The sequence below is a fragment of the Epinephelus lanceolatus genome, chromosome 1 (genome assembly GCF_041903045.1).
Source record: "Epinephelus lanceolatus isolate andai-2023 chromosome 1, ASM4190304v1, whole genome shotgun sequence".
Taxonomy (NCBI): domain Eukaryota; kingdom Metazoa; phylum Chordata; class Actinopteri; order Perciformes; family Serranidae; genus Epinephelus; species Epinephelus lanceolatus.
Window position 1 is genome coordinate 53,475,001 of NC_135734.1, and position 15,849 is coordinate 53,490,849.

General features: G+C 47.2%; 1 protein-coding gene across 1 annotated transcript in view; it reads right to left on the reverse strand.

Annotated features, from left to right (window-relative positions):
- Positions 1-11,352: 11,352 nt before the first annotated feature.
- Positions 11,353-15,849, reverse strand: part of isy1 (ISY1 spliceosome associated protein) — a 31,237-nt gene continuing 26,740 nt past the window's right edge. The window contains exons 10-12 of the mRNA XM_078172118.1: positions 14,932-15,044; positions 11,682-11,771; positions 11,353-11,547 (exon numbers count right to left, since the gene is read on the reverse strand). Coding sequence (XP_078028244.1) covers positions 11,440-11,547; positions 11,682-11,771; positions 14,932-15,044 — 311 coding nt within the window. The 3' untranslated portion in view covers positions 11,353-11,439. The remainder of the gene's footprint in view (positions 11,548-11,681; positions 11,772-14,931; positions 15,045-15,849) is intronic.

Below are 15,849 nucleotides of genomic sequence, written 5' to 3' on the forward strand. Positions count from 1 at the left end.
CACCACCTGAACTGTGTCTGCACCACCTGAACTGTGTCTGCACCACCTGAACTGTGTCTACACCACCTGAACTGTATCTAAACTACCTGAACTTGTCTGAACTGTGTCTACACCACCTGAACTGTATCTACACCACCTGAACTGTGTCTACACCACCTGAACTGTATCTAAACTACCTGAACTTGTCTGAACTGTGTCTACACCACCTGAACTGTGTCTACACCACCTGAACTGTGTCTACACCACGTGAACTGTATCTACACCACCTGAACTGTATCTACACCACCTGAACTGTATCTAAACTACCTGAACTTGTCTGAACTGTGTCTACACCACCTGAACTGTGTCTACACCACCTGAACTGTATCTAAACTACCTGAACTGTGTCTGAACTGTGTCTACACCACCTGAACTGTGTCTACACCACCTGAACTGTATTTAAACTACCTGAACTGTGTCTGAACTGTGTCTACATCACCTGAACTGTATCTAAACTACCTGAACTTGTCTGAACTGTGTCTACACCACCTGAACTGTGTCTACACCACCTGAACTGTGTCTACACCACCTGAACTGTATCTACACCACCTGAACTGTGTCTACACCACCTGAACTGTATCTAAACTACCTGAACTTGTCTGAACTGTGTCTACACCACCTGAACTGTGTCTACACCACCTGAACTGTGTCTACACCACGTGAACTGTATCTACACCACCTGAACTGTATCTACACCACCTGAACTGTATCTAAACTACCTGAACTTGTCTGAACTGTGTCTACACCACCTGAACTGTGTCTACACCACCTGAACTGTATCTAAACTACCTGAACTGTGTCTGAACTGTGTCTACACCACCTGAACTGTGTCTACACCACCTGAACTGTATTTAAACTACCTGAACTGTGTCTGAACTGTGTCTACATCACCTGAACTGTATCTAAACTACCTGAACTTGTCTGAACTGTGTCTACACCACCTGAACTGTGTCTACACCACCTGAACTGTGTCTACACCACCTGAACTGTATCTACACCACCTGAACTGTGTCTGCACCACCTGAACTGTATCTACACCACCTGAACTGTGTCTACACCACCTGAACTGTATCTACACCACCTGAACTGTGTCTACACCACCTGAACTGTGTCTACACCACCTGAACTGTGTCTGCACCACCTGAACTGTATCTACACCACCTGAACTGTGTCTACACCACCTGAACTGTGTCTACACCACCTGAACTGTATCTACACCACCTGAACTGTATCTACACCAGCTGAACTGTGTCTACACCACCTGAACTGTATCTACACCACCTGAACTGTGTCTACACCACCTGAACTGTATCTACACAACCTGAACTGTGTCTACACCACCTGAACTGTGTCTAAACTACCTGAACTTGTCTGAACTGTGTCTACACCACCTGAACTGTGTCTGCACCACCTGAACTGTGTCTACACCACCTGAACTGTGTCTACACCACCTGAACTGTGTCTAAACTACCTGAACTTGTCTGAACTGTCTTCACCACCTGAACTGTGTCTGCACCACCTGAACTGTGTCTACACCACCTGAACTGTATCTAAACTACCTGAACTTGTCTGAACTGTGTCTACACCACCTGAACTGTATCTACACCACCTGAACTGTGTCTACACCACCTGAACTGTATCTAAACTACCTGAACTTCTCTGAAATGTGTCTACACCACCTGAACTGTGTCTACACCACCTGAACTGTGTCTACACCACGTGAACTGTATCTACACCACCTGAACTGTATCTACACCACCTGAACTGTATCTAAACTACCTGAACTTGTCTGAACTGTGTCTACACCACCTGAACTGTGTCTACACCACCTGAACTGTATCTAAACTACCTGAACTGTGTCTGAACTGTGTCTACACCACCTGAACTGTGTCTACACCACCTGAACTGTGTCTACACCACCTGAACTGTATTTAAACTACCTGAACTGTGTCTGAACTGTGTCTACATCACCTGAACTGTATCTAAACTACCTGAACTTGTCTGAACTGTGTCTACACCACCTGAACTGTGTCTACACCACCTGAACTGTGTCTACACCACCTGAACTGTGTCTACACCACGTGAACTGTATCTACACCACCTGAACTGTATCTACACCACCTGAACTGTATCTAAACTACCTGAACTTGTCTGAACTGTGTCTACACCACCTGAACTGTGTCTACACCACCTGAACTGTATCTAAACTACCTGAACTGTGTCTGAACTGTGTCTACACCACCTGAACTGTGTCTACACCACCTGAACTGTGTCTACACCACCTGAACTGTATTTAAACTACCTGAACTGTGTCTGAACTGTGTCTACATCACCTGAACTGTATCTAAACTACCTGAACTGTGTCTGAACTGTGTCCTCACCACCTGAACTGTGTCTACACCACCTGAACTGTCTACACCACCTGAACTGTGTCTACACCACCTGAACTGTCTACACCACCTGAACTGTGTCTACACCGCCTGAACTGTGTCTGCACCATCTGGACTGTGTCTGCACCACCTGAACTGTGTCTACACCACCTGAACTGTCTGCACAACCTGAACTGTGTCTACACCACCTTAACTGTATCTAAACTACCTGAACTGTGTCTGAACTGTGTCTACACCACCTGAACTTTTTCTACACCATCTGAACTGTGTCTGCACCACCTGAACTGTCTCCACCACTTGAAATGTGTCTGCACCACCTGGACTGTGTCTGCACCACCTGAACTGTGTCTGCACCACCTGAACTGTGTCTGCACCATCTGGACTGTGTCTGCACCACCTGAACTGTGTCTACACCACCTGAACTGTCTGCACAACCTGAACTGTGTCTACACCACCTTAACTGTATCTAAACTACCTGAACTGTGTCTGAACTGTGTCTACACCACCTGAACTTTTTCTACACCATCTGAACTGTGTCTGCACCACCTGAACTGTCTCCACCACTTGAAATGTGTCTGCACCACCTGGACTGTGTCTGCACCACCTGAACTGTGTCTGCACCACCTGAACTGTGTCTGCACCGCCTGAACTGTCAGCACCACCTGAACTGTGTCTACACCACCTGAACTGTGTCTACACCACCTGAACTGTCTCCACCACTTGAAATGTGTCTGCACCACCTGGACTGTGTCTGCACCACCTGAACTGTGTCTGCACCACCTGAACTGTCAGCACCACCTGAACTGTGTCTACACCACCTGAACTGTGTCTGCACCACTTGAAATGTGTCTGCACCACCTGGACTGTGTCTGCACCACCTGAACTGTGTCTGCACCACCTGGACTGTGTCTGCACCACCTGAAATATGTCTACACCACCTGAACTGTGTCTGCACCACCTGGACTGTCAGCACCACCTGAACTGTGTCTCCACCACTTGAAATGTGTCTGCACCACCTGGACTGTGTCTGCACCACCTGAACTGTGTCTGCACCACCTGGACTGTGTCTGCACCACCTGAAATATGTCTACACCACCTGAACTGTGTCTGCACCACCTGGACTGTCAGCACCACCTGAACTGTGTCTACACCACCTGAACTGTGTCTGCACCACCTGAACTGTGTCTGAACTGTGTCTGCACCACCTGAACTGTGTCAGCACCACCTGAACTGTCTCCACCATTTGAAATGTGTCTGCACCACCTGGACTGTGTCTGCACCACCTGAACTGTCAGCACCACCTGAACTGTGTCTACACCACCTGAACTGTGTCTTCACCACCTGAACTGTGTCTGCACCACCTGGACTGTGTCTGCACCACCTGAACTGTGTCTACACCACCTGAACTGTGTCTACACCACCTGAACTGTGTCTGCACCACCTGAACTGTGTCTACACCACCTGAACTGTGTCTACACCAGCTGAACTGTGTCTACACCACCTGAACTGTGTCTACACCACCTGAACTGTGTCTGCACCACCTGAACTGTGTCTACACCAGCTGAACTGTCTTGATCACCTGAACTGTGTCTACACCACCTGAACTGTGTCTACACCAGCTGAACTGTGTCTACACCAGCTGAACTGTGTCTACACCACCTGAACTGTGTCTACACCACCTGAACTGTGTCTACACCAGCTGAACTGTCTTGATCACCTGAACTGTGTCTACACCACCTGAACTGTGTCTGCACCACCTGAACTGTGTCTACACCACCTGAACTGTGTCTACACCAGCTGAACTGTGTCTACACCACCTGAACTGTGTCTACACCACCTGAACTGTGTCTGCACCACCTGAACTGTCAGCACCACCTGAACTGTGTCTACACCACCTGGACTGTGTCTGCACCACCTGGACTGTGTCTGCACCACCTGAAATGTGTTTCCACCACCTGAACTGTGTCTACACCACCTGAACTGTGTTTCCACCACCTGAACTGTGTCTACACCACCTGAACTGTGTCTGCACCACCTGGAATGTGTCTGCACCACTTGGACTGTGTCTACACCACCTGAACTGTGTCTGCACCACCTGAACTGTCAGCACCACCTGAAATGTGTCTGAACTGTGTCTACACCACCTGAACTGTGTCTGCACCACCTGAAATGCATCTACACCACCTGAACTGTGTCTGCACCACCTGAACTGTGTCTACACCACCTGAACTGTGTCTGAACTGTGTCAGCACCACCTGAACTGTGTCTGCACCACCTGAACTGTGTCTACACCACCTGAACTGTATCTACACCACCTGAACTGTGTCTGAACTGTGTCTGCACCACCTGAACTGTGTCTACACCACCTGAACTGTATCTACACCACCTGAACTGTGTCTGCACCACCTGAACGGTGTCTGCACCACCTGAACTGTGTCTGAATTGTGTCTGCACCACCTGAACCGTCTACACCACCTGAATTGTGTCTGTACCACCTGAACTGTCAGAACCATCTGAACTGTGTCGGCACCACCTGAACTGTGTCTGAATTGTGTCTGCACCACCTGAACCGTCTACACCACCTGAATTGTGTCTGTACCACCTGAACTGTCAGAACCATCTGAACTGTGTCTGCACCACCTGAACTGTCTACACCACCTGAACTGTGTCTGTACCACCTGAACTGTCAGAACCATCTGAACTGTGTCTGCACCACCTGAACCGTCTACACCACCTGAATTGTGTCTGTACCACCTGAACTGTCAGAACCATCTGAACTGTGTCTGCACCACCTGAACTGTCTACACCACCTGAACTGTGTCTACACCACCTGAACTGTGTCTGCACCACCTGGACGGTGTCTGAACTGTGTCTACACCACCTGAACTGTCTTCACCACCTGAACTGTGTCTACACCACCTGAACTGTCTTCACCACCTGAACTGTGTCTACACCATCTGAACTGTCTTCACCACCTGAACGGTGTCTACACCACCTGAACTGTCTTCACCACCTGAACGGTGTCTACACCACCTGAACTGTGTCTACACCACCTGAACTGTGTCTGCACCACCTGGACGGTGTCTGAACTGTGTCTACACCACCTGAACTGTCTTCACCACCTGAACTGTGTCTACACCACCTGAACTGTCTTCACCACCTGAACTGTGTCTACACCACCTGAACTGTGTCTGCACCACTTGAAATGTGTCTGCACCACCTGGACTGTGTCTGCACCACCTGAACTGTGTCTGCACCACCTGGACTGTGTCTGCACCACCTGAAATATGTCTACACCACCTGAACTGTGTCTGCACCACCTGGACTGTCAGCACCACCTGAACTGTGTCTCCACCACTTGAAATGTGTCTGCACCACCTGGACTGTGTCTGCACCACCTGAACTGTGTCTGCACCACCTGGACTGTGTCTGCACCACCTGAAATATGTCTACACCACCTGAACTGTGTCTGCACCACCTGGACTGTCAGCACCACCTGAACTGTGTCTACACCACCTGAACTGTGTCTGCACCACCTGAACTGTGTCTGAACTGTGTCTGCACCACCTGAACTGTGTCAGCACCACCTGAACTGTCTCCACCATTTGAAATGTGTCTGCACCACCTGGACTGTGTCTGCACCACCTGAACTGTCAGCACCACCTGAACTGTGTCTACACCACCTGAACTGTGTCTTCACCACCTGAACTGTGTCTGCACCACCTGGACTGTGTCTGCACCACCTGAACTGTGTCTACACCACCTGAACTGTGTCTACACCACCTGAACTGTGTCTGCACCACCTGAACTGTGTCTACACCACCTGAACTGTGTCTACACCAGCTGAACTGTGTCTACACCACCTGAACTGTGTCTACACCACCTGAACTGTGTCTGCACCACCTGAACTGTGTCTACACCAGCTGAACTGTCTTGATCACCTGAACTGTGTCTACACCACCTGAACTGTGTCTACACCAGCTGAACTGTGTCTACACCAGCTGAACTGTGTCTACACCACCTGAACTGTGTCTACACCACCTGAACTGTGTCTACACCAGCTGAACTGTCTTGATCACCTGAACTGTGTCTACACCACCTGAACTGTGTCTGCACCACCTGAACTGTGTCTACACCACCTGAACTGTGTCTACACCAGCTGAACTGTGTCTACACCACCTGAACTGTGTCTACACCACCTGAACTGTGTCTGCACCACCTGAACTGTCAGCACCACCTGAACTGTGTCTACACCACCTGGACTGTGTCTGCACCACCTGGACTGTGTCTGCACCACCTGAAATGTGTTTCCACCACCTGAACTGTGTCTACACCACCTGAACTGTGTTTCCACCACCTGAACTGTGTCTACACCACCTGAACTGTGTCTGCACCACCTGGAATGTGTCTGCACCACTTGGACTGTGTCTACACCACCTGAACTGTGTCTGCACCACCTGAACTGTCAGCACCACCTGAAATGTGTCTGAACTGTGTCTACACCACCTGAACTGTGTCTGCACCACCTGAAATGCATCTACACCACCTGAACTGTGTCTGCACCACCTGAACTGTGTCTACACCACCTGAACTGTGTCTGAACTGTGTCAGCACCACCTGAACTGTGTCTGCACCACCTGAACTGTGTCTACACCACCTGAACTGTATCTACACCACCTGAACTGTGTCTGAACTGTGTCTGCACCACCTGAACTGTGTCTACACCACCTGAACTGTATCTACACCACCTGAACTGTGTCTGCACCACCTGAACGGTGTCTGCACCACCTGAACTGTGTCTGAATTGTGTCTGCACCACCTGAACCGTCTACACCACCTGAATTGTGTCTGTACCACCTGAACTGTCAGAACCATCTGAACTGTGTCGGCACCACCTGAACTGTGTCTGAATTGTGTCTGCACCACCTGAACCGTCTACACCACCTGAATTGTGTCTGTACCACCTGAACTGTCAGAACCATCTGAACTGTGTCTGCACCACCTGAACTGTCTACACCACCTGAACTGTGTCTGTACCACCTGAACTGTCAGAACCATCTGAACTGTGTCGGCACCACCTGAACTGTGTCTGAATTGTGTCTGCACCACCTGAACCGTCTACACCACCTGAATTGTGTCTGTACCACCTGAACTGTCAGAACCATCTGAACTGTGTCTGCACCACCTGAACTGTCTACACCACCTGAACTGTGTCTACACCACCTGAACTGTGTCTGCACCACCTGGACGGTGTCTGAACTGTGTCTACACCACCTGAACTGTCTTCACCACCTGAACTGTGTCTACACCACCTGAACTGTCTTCACCACCTGAACTGTGTCTACACCATCTGAACTGTCTTCACCACCTGAACGGTGTCTACACCACCTGAACTGTCTTCACCACCTGAACGGTGTCTACACCACCTGAACTGTGTCTACACCACCTGAACTGTGTCTGCACCACCTGGACGGTGTCTGAACTGTGTCTACACCACCTGAACTGTCTTCACCACCTGAACTGTGTCTACACCACCTGAACTGTCTTCACCACCTGAACTGTGTCTACACCATCTGAACTGTCTTCACCACCTGAACTGTGTCTGCACCACCTGAACTGTCTTCATCACCTGAACGGTGTCTACACCACCTGAACTGTCTTCACCACCTGAACTGTGTCTACACCACCTGAACTGTCTTCACCACCTGAACTGTGTCTGCACCACCTGAACTGTGTCTACACCACCTGAACTGTGTCTACACCACCTGAACTGTCCTCACCACCTGGACTGTGACTGCACCACCTGAACTGTGTCTACACCACCTGAACTGTGTCTGCACCACCTGAACTGTGTCTACACCACCTGAACTGTCCTCACCACCTGGACTGTGACTGCACCACCTGAACTGTGTCTACACCACCTGAACTGTGTCTACACCACCTGAACTGTGTCTACACCACCTGAACTGTCCTCACCACCTGGACTGTGACTGCACCACCTGAACTGTGTCTACACCACCTGAACTGTGTCTACACCACCTGAACTGTGTCTGCACCACCTGGACTGTGACTGCACCACCTGAACTGTGTCTACACCACCTGAACTGTGTCTACACCACCTGAACTGTCCTCACCACCTGGACTGTGACTGCACCACCTGAACTGTGTCTACACCACCTGAACTGTGTCTGCACCACCTGAACTGTGTCTACACCACCTGAACTGTCCTCACCACCTGGACTGTGACTGCACCACCTGAACTGTGTCTACACCACCTGAACTGTGTCTGCACCACCTGAACTGTGTCTGCACCACCTGAACTGCGTCTACACCACCTGAACTGTGTCTGCACCACCTGAACTGTGTCTGCACCACCTGAACTGTGTCTACACCACCTGAACTGCGTCTACACCACCTGAACTGTGTCTGCACCACCTGAACTGTGTCTGCACCACCTGAACTGTGTCTACACCACCTGAACTGTATCTACACCACTTGAACTGTGTCTACACCACCTGAACTGTGTCTGCACCACCTGAACTGTGTCTACACCACCTGAACTGTGTCTACACCACCTGAACTGCGTCTGCACCACCTGAACTGTGTCTGCACCACTTGAACTGTGTCTGCACCACTCGGGCTGTGTCTGGCCCAGGTAACAAACAGTGCTATATAGCAACATTCTCTGAAAGTATTACTGAAACACATATCTATATGAATTCTGCCTTCCGCTCCTTTTGCAGAAAATGGTCTGTGACCCTGTCAGACAGACAATCAGACAGACAGACAGAGCAGAGTTCATTCTGACAGTTTAGATTTTCGTCCTGACACAAAATGTTTATTCGTTTCATTTTTGTAATTTTTCTCCTTGACAGTTTTAGTCCTGATGTTTTCTATCTGTTTTTCTCTTCAAACTAATCCAGTGAGGTTAACTCATGGATCACACATCAGACTCAAGGTGACAGGTTGTATAAGATAATGTGTGTGTGTCATGTCTACAGCAGTGTGTGACAGGTTTAAGGGCGGATTTACGAGCACACGCTTACTGATCATCATCTGAAAAGCTCAACATCTCTATTTATGCTCTCAACAAATAACTAATGTGAGCCAACTAGGATTTGTCCCCAGGTTCATTGTAAACTCTGACTTATCCATGTGACTGTTAAGAAGCAGAAACATAACTTGTTTCTTCATGTGCAACATGTTAGTCTGGAGGTTTAAACTGGTGTCCTCTCACAGAGTTGGTGATTCAAACTAAACTTTCATCTCTGTCAGAGAAAACTGATCTGAGTTCAGACTGTTTACTTACAGCACAGCTACACTCACAGATAACTGAGCCTCCTACCTGCCTGTCAAACACCATCAACCCACAAACCTTCTCCAGTCCGGACTGAGTGGAGTCCTGCAGGTGGACTCCACACTCCATGTGTGTGTGTAGGTGTGTGTCTGACACTGACATTAGAGTGACTCAGCTCCTTATGGGGACCTTCTTTTCTTCCACACGCAGTTTCTGGCTCGGTCATGTGTCGTCCTGACTCAGATCAGCTGATCATATCAATCAATCAATTTTATTTATAAAGCCCAATATCACAAATCACAATTTGCCTCACAGGGCTTTACAGCATACGACATCCCTCTGTCCTTATGACCCTCACAGCTGATCAGGAAAAACTCCCCAAAAAACCCTTTAACGGGGAAAAAACAGTAGAAACCTCAGGAAGAGCAACTGAGGAGGGATCCCTCTTCCAGGACGGACAGACGTGCAATAGATGTCGTACAGAACAGATCAGCATAATAAATTAACAGTAATCCGCATGACACAATGAGACAGAGAGAGAGAGAGAGAGAGAGAGAGATGCAGGTAATGACAGTAGCTTACAACAACATTATTGAAAGTAATAATATTATAGTTATAGTTCTGGCTACTGTGGTACAATATGTTGAAAGTATGTATTAATATCTGGCAGTATACATGTGTGACAATAGTCATATGTGTATAATAACAGTAGAAGTATGACTAATGACTAATGATGGCAGCAGCAGCAGGAGGCATCTGGCAGGACCACGGCAGCAGCACAACCACACACGTCACGCTGTCCAGGCACCGCTGTGATATGAGTTAATCTGAGAGACAGTGGAGCACAAAGGCTCCGGAGAAGAAGCCGAGTTAGTGACATCCAGAATGGCCGAGTTAGCAAGATGCAGTAATAGAATACGAGAGAGAGAGAGAGAGAGAGAGAGAGAGAGAGAGAGAGAGAGAGTCATAGTCATAGTTTTTAAATTTCCAATATTAATATTTCTGATTATTGATGACAATGTTTGTCCACAAATCTATTCAGCAGCTCCACCATCCACAGTCAGACACACACGGCTGATTATTTACTGCTGAATTACAGCTCACAACTCGCACCAACCCAAACATCCTGGTGCAGACTATTTACTGGAGTTTACCAGCCTGTCGCTCATCAGGCATCTGAAGATCATTACAGGCTGTCAGTGTCCGACAGTCCACCACCACCATTTTCATTACGTCTCATTAACAAAAATCAAACACAGATTTGATCTTTGTTTTTATCAGGATCTATTTTTAGTTTGTCATCGTCAACAAAATGAACACTGAGACAGACAGAGCGTTTCCTGTTGCTGCCATCGCTCCATTGGATTGTCAGTGAACGCTCTCAGTGGTACAGACAGACTTCCTCCTCAGTGTCCTGGTGAACGTGATGTCAGTGAGATGGCTCCGCCCACTTTCATGACACCAGCCTCGACAGGCACAGGAAGCGTGGCATTTCTTCTCCTCGAAGCCTCAGAGACACTCGCCGCCGCCATCAGACAAACAACCGCCAGAAACACACCAAGCAACAGATGGACCTGACGACCTGCGGACAGTCAGCCCTCACAAAACACCACAAAGACAACTGACCAATCAGAAGAGGCCTTTATTAACAAACAGAATGAGTACCCAAAAAATGAGCCCATATTTACATCAACAGACAGACAGACAGACAGGTCACAGTCCCAGCAGAGTCTTGGCCGTCTGACTCTGAGCCTGAAGAGCTTCACTGGCGTAACGCTGCAACAGCTCCATCTTCTTCCTCCTGACCAGAGCCTCCTCCACCTGAGAGACAGACAGGACACATACGTGAGACAGGGAGGAGACAGACAGGTGGAAGACAGACAGGGAGGGTCTGGTAACCCAGTGTATTAACAAGGGTCCTCACATGTACAGAGAGACAAACGTGTGTGTCTCACCTCTTTCTGTGAGGGGACAGGTACATGTGCGATGAAGGTGACTCCACCCTCCTCTCCTTCCTGCTCCTCTCGGCTCTCCTCATCATCAGCCTACAAACACACACAAAACAAACACACCTCACCGACAGGAAGCAACACGTGTAGATCCGCCTCCCCCCACACAGGCTATGTCTGCCGTGTTGTAGTTTCCCACAATGCATATGGAAAAGTAGTTTACAACTGATGGTCACTATGTCCCATCATGCACTGCGCTGAAGGAGCAGACGGATGTAGACACGACAGATGGCAGATAACGGCGCCCTGCTGCAACTGATGAACCTTGTTTCTGAGCAGCTGAATTAATTCATTAATTTAACGAATCGTCATCGAACATGAAGAGTTCAATAACGTCACCGTGCAGACAGAGGCTGATAATGTTAGCGAATGTTTGCCAGCTGAGATGCGACGTGCTGGGATTTGTGCCTTGACAGCACGACGCGTAACATTATAAATTACCGTACATTTACGACACGACTGAGCGGGTGAACAAGAGCGGAGAGACTAGCGCGCAGCTAAGCTAACAAGACGTGTGCTGCATGACTTCCTGTTGTTGAGTGGGTCAGAGCACAGCCCTGGGGTGCTTTGCTGTTAACAGAAGGGTCCGCCAGGGCCAACATCAGTGTGTTTGTTTATTGTGAAGTCATCAAGGGTTTTTTTTGGGGAGTTTTTCCTGATCAGCTGTGAGGGTCCAAAGGACAGAGGGATGTTGTATGCTGTAAAGCCCTGTGAGGCAAATTGTGATGTGTGATATTGGGCTTTATAAATAAAATTGATCCTGATGAAGACTCGTGTAGTTGAAACGCGTAGATATCCCTGTGCTTAAATAAAGGATCTTTAATATTACCACGGAGTGCCTCGGACTTTTCAGTTTGGACTGCATTTTTGAAACTTTAAATTTACTATCAGGACAGTCCTCCTGTTTTTATTTCATAAAATTGATTGATTGATTTTTTGCAGCATCTTCAGACGCCTAAAATCTGGACAACCAAAGCCAAAAGATCAGCTGGCTACACCAGTTATCACAACGTGTTGCAGTGTCAGCCACTGCAACACGTTGTGATAACGACTCACACCAACATCACTTTCACGTAAAATACTGACGACACGTGACGTTCAGATTTTGTTGGTTTCAGATTGTGTTGATAAAAAAAGAAAAAAGATCCAATATCCAAAAGACATCATCTTAACGTAGAAATAACATTAAAGAACAAACATGTCTGAAATATATCGTAATGCGAAAGTTCTCACACTTTTTTATCGACAACACAATTTTTATCCTGAGATGTCAACAGGTACGTCAGGTGTATAAAGGTACGTCAGATGTAAACAGGTACGTCAGGTGTAAACAGGTACGTCAGATGTAAAAAGGTACGTTAGATGTAAACAGGTACGTCGGGTGTATAAAGGTACGTCAGGTGTATAAAGGTACGTCAGATGTAAACAGGTTTGTGAGGTGTAAACAGGTACGTCAGGTGTATAAAGGTACGTCAGGTGTAAACAGGTACGTCAGGTGTAAACAGGTACGTCAGATGTAAACGGGTACGTTAGATGTAAACGGGTATGTCAGGTGTAAACGGGTACGTTAGGTGTAAACAGGTACGTCAGATGTAAACGGGTATGTCAGGTGTAAACGGGTACGTTAGGTGTATCAAGGTACGTCAGGTGTAAACAAGTACGTCAGATGTAAACAGGTACGTCAGGTGTAAACAGGTATGTCAGATGTAAAAAGGTACGTCAGGTGTAAACAGGTATGTCAGATGTAAAAAGGTACGTTAGATGTAAACAGGTACGTCAGATGTAAACAGGTACGTCAGGTGAAACAGGTACGTCAGATGTAAACAGGTACGTCAGGTGTAAACAGGTATGTCAGATGTAAAAAGGTACGTTAGATGTAAACAGGTACGTCAGATGTATAAAGGTACATCAGATGTAAACAGGTACGTCAGATGTAAACAGGTACGTCAGGTGTAAACAGGTATGTCAGATGTAAAAAGGTACGTTAGATGTAAACAGGTACGTCAGGTGTATAAAGGTACGTCAGGTGTAAACAGGTACGTCAGATGTATAAAGGTACGTCAGGTGTAAACAAGTACATCAGGTGTTAACAGGTACGTCAGGTGTAAACAGGTACGTCAGATGTATAAAGGTACGTCAGATGTAAACAGGTACGTCAGGTGTATAAAGGTACATCAGATGTAAACAGGTACGTCAGGTGTAAACGGGTACGTCAGGTGTAAACAGGTACGTCAGGTGTAAACAGGAACATCAGGTGTATAAAGGTACATCAGGTGTAAACAGGTACGTCAGGTGTAAACAGGTACGTCAGGTGTAAACAGGTACGTCAGGTGTAAACAGGAACATCAGGTGTATAATGGTACATCAGGTGTATAAAGGTACATCAGGTGTTAACAGGTACGTCAGGTGTTAACAGGTACGTCAGGTGTAAACAGGTACGTCAGATGTAAACAGGTACGTCAGATGTAAAAAGGTACGTCAGGTGTAAACAGGTACGTCAGGTGTTAACAGGTACGTCAGGTGTAAACAGGTACGTCAGACGTAAAAAGGTACATTAGATGTAAAAAGGTACGTCAAGTGTAAACGGGTACGTCAGGTGTATAAAGGTACGTCAGATGTAAAAAGGTACATCAGGTGTAAACGGGTACGTCAGGTGTAAACAGGTACGTCAGGTGTAAACAGGTACGTCAGGTGTAAACAGGTACATCAGGTGTATAAAGGTACGTCAGGTGTAAACAGGTACGTCAGATGTAAACGGGTATGTCAGGTGTAAACAGGTACATCAGGTGTATAAAGGTATGTCAGGTGTAAACAGGTACGGCAGATGTAAACAGGTACGTCAGATGTAAACGGGTATGTCAGGTGTAAACAGGTACATCAGGTGTATAAAGGTATGTCAGGTGTAAACAGGTACGGCAGATGTAAACAGGTACGTCAGATGTAAAAAGGTACGTCAGATGTAAAAAGGTACGTCAGGTGTAAACAGGTACATCAGATGTAAAAAGGTATGTCAGGTGTAAACAGGTATGTCGGGTGTAAACAGGTACGTCAGGTGTAAACAGGTACGTCAGATGTAAACAGGTACGTCAGATGTAAACAGGTGTAAACAGGTAGGTCAGGTGTAAACAGGTATGTCAGGTGTAAAAAGGTACGTCAGGTGTAAACAGGTATGACAGAATTTAAAGGGACAGTTCACCTCTTCATTGTGGACAGTATAGATGCTCTCTTCCTCCTCCTCTTCCTCCTGTTTGTCTCCTGACAGTCGAGACTCTTTCTCTGTTCTCCACCTCTGCACCGCCTCCAACACAGCTACACACATTACACATAGTACACAATGTCAGCATCATGGCTCCGCCCCCCTGGTCCAAACTGAAACATGTCAGCAACTACTGGATGGACCGTCATCCGACAGTACACATGATTAAATATTAACTGACCTTATACAAGACAAAATAATGTGACTGTATATATTAAATAGGCCCAATTCCAATCCGATCCGATGAAGTGCGTGAGTGTGTGAGGGCTGTCCCACTGTCAAATCTTCAAGTCAGTGAGTCAGTGAGTGAGCCCTTTATGCCCCCTTACCATAGGTCAGCATCAATGCGGACTTACGGTAAGGAAATTACCCACAGTTCATAGCGCTGTGACGTCAAATACAGGGGTTGCCAGTACATACAGTGTTATAAAAAAACCCCGAAAACACGGTCGGCAGATATGCAAACGGTAACGTTATGGAAGGAGAGCGAAAAAACAGATAAACAATGAAACATTACATTAACAAGGATTTAAGATGGTACATAAACACACATGAAGTCAGAGGAATACCAGTAGTTATATTCCACACACAAAGAATATATATCTATATATACAGTACAGGCCAAAAGTTTGGACACACCTTCTCATTCAATGCGTTTTCTTTATTTTCATGACTATTTACATTGTAGATTCTCACTGAAGGCATCAAAACTATGAATGAACACATGTGGAGTTATGTACTTAACAAAAAAAGGTGAAATAACTGAAAACATGTTTTATATTCTAGTTTCTTCAAAATAGCCACCCTTTGCTCTGATTACTGCTTTGCACACTCTTGGCATTCTCTCCATGAGCTTCA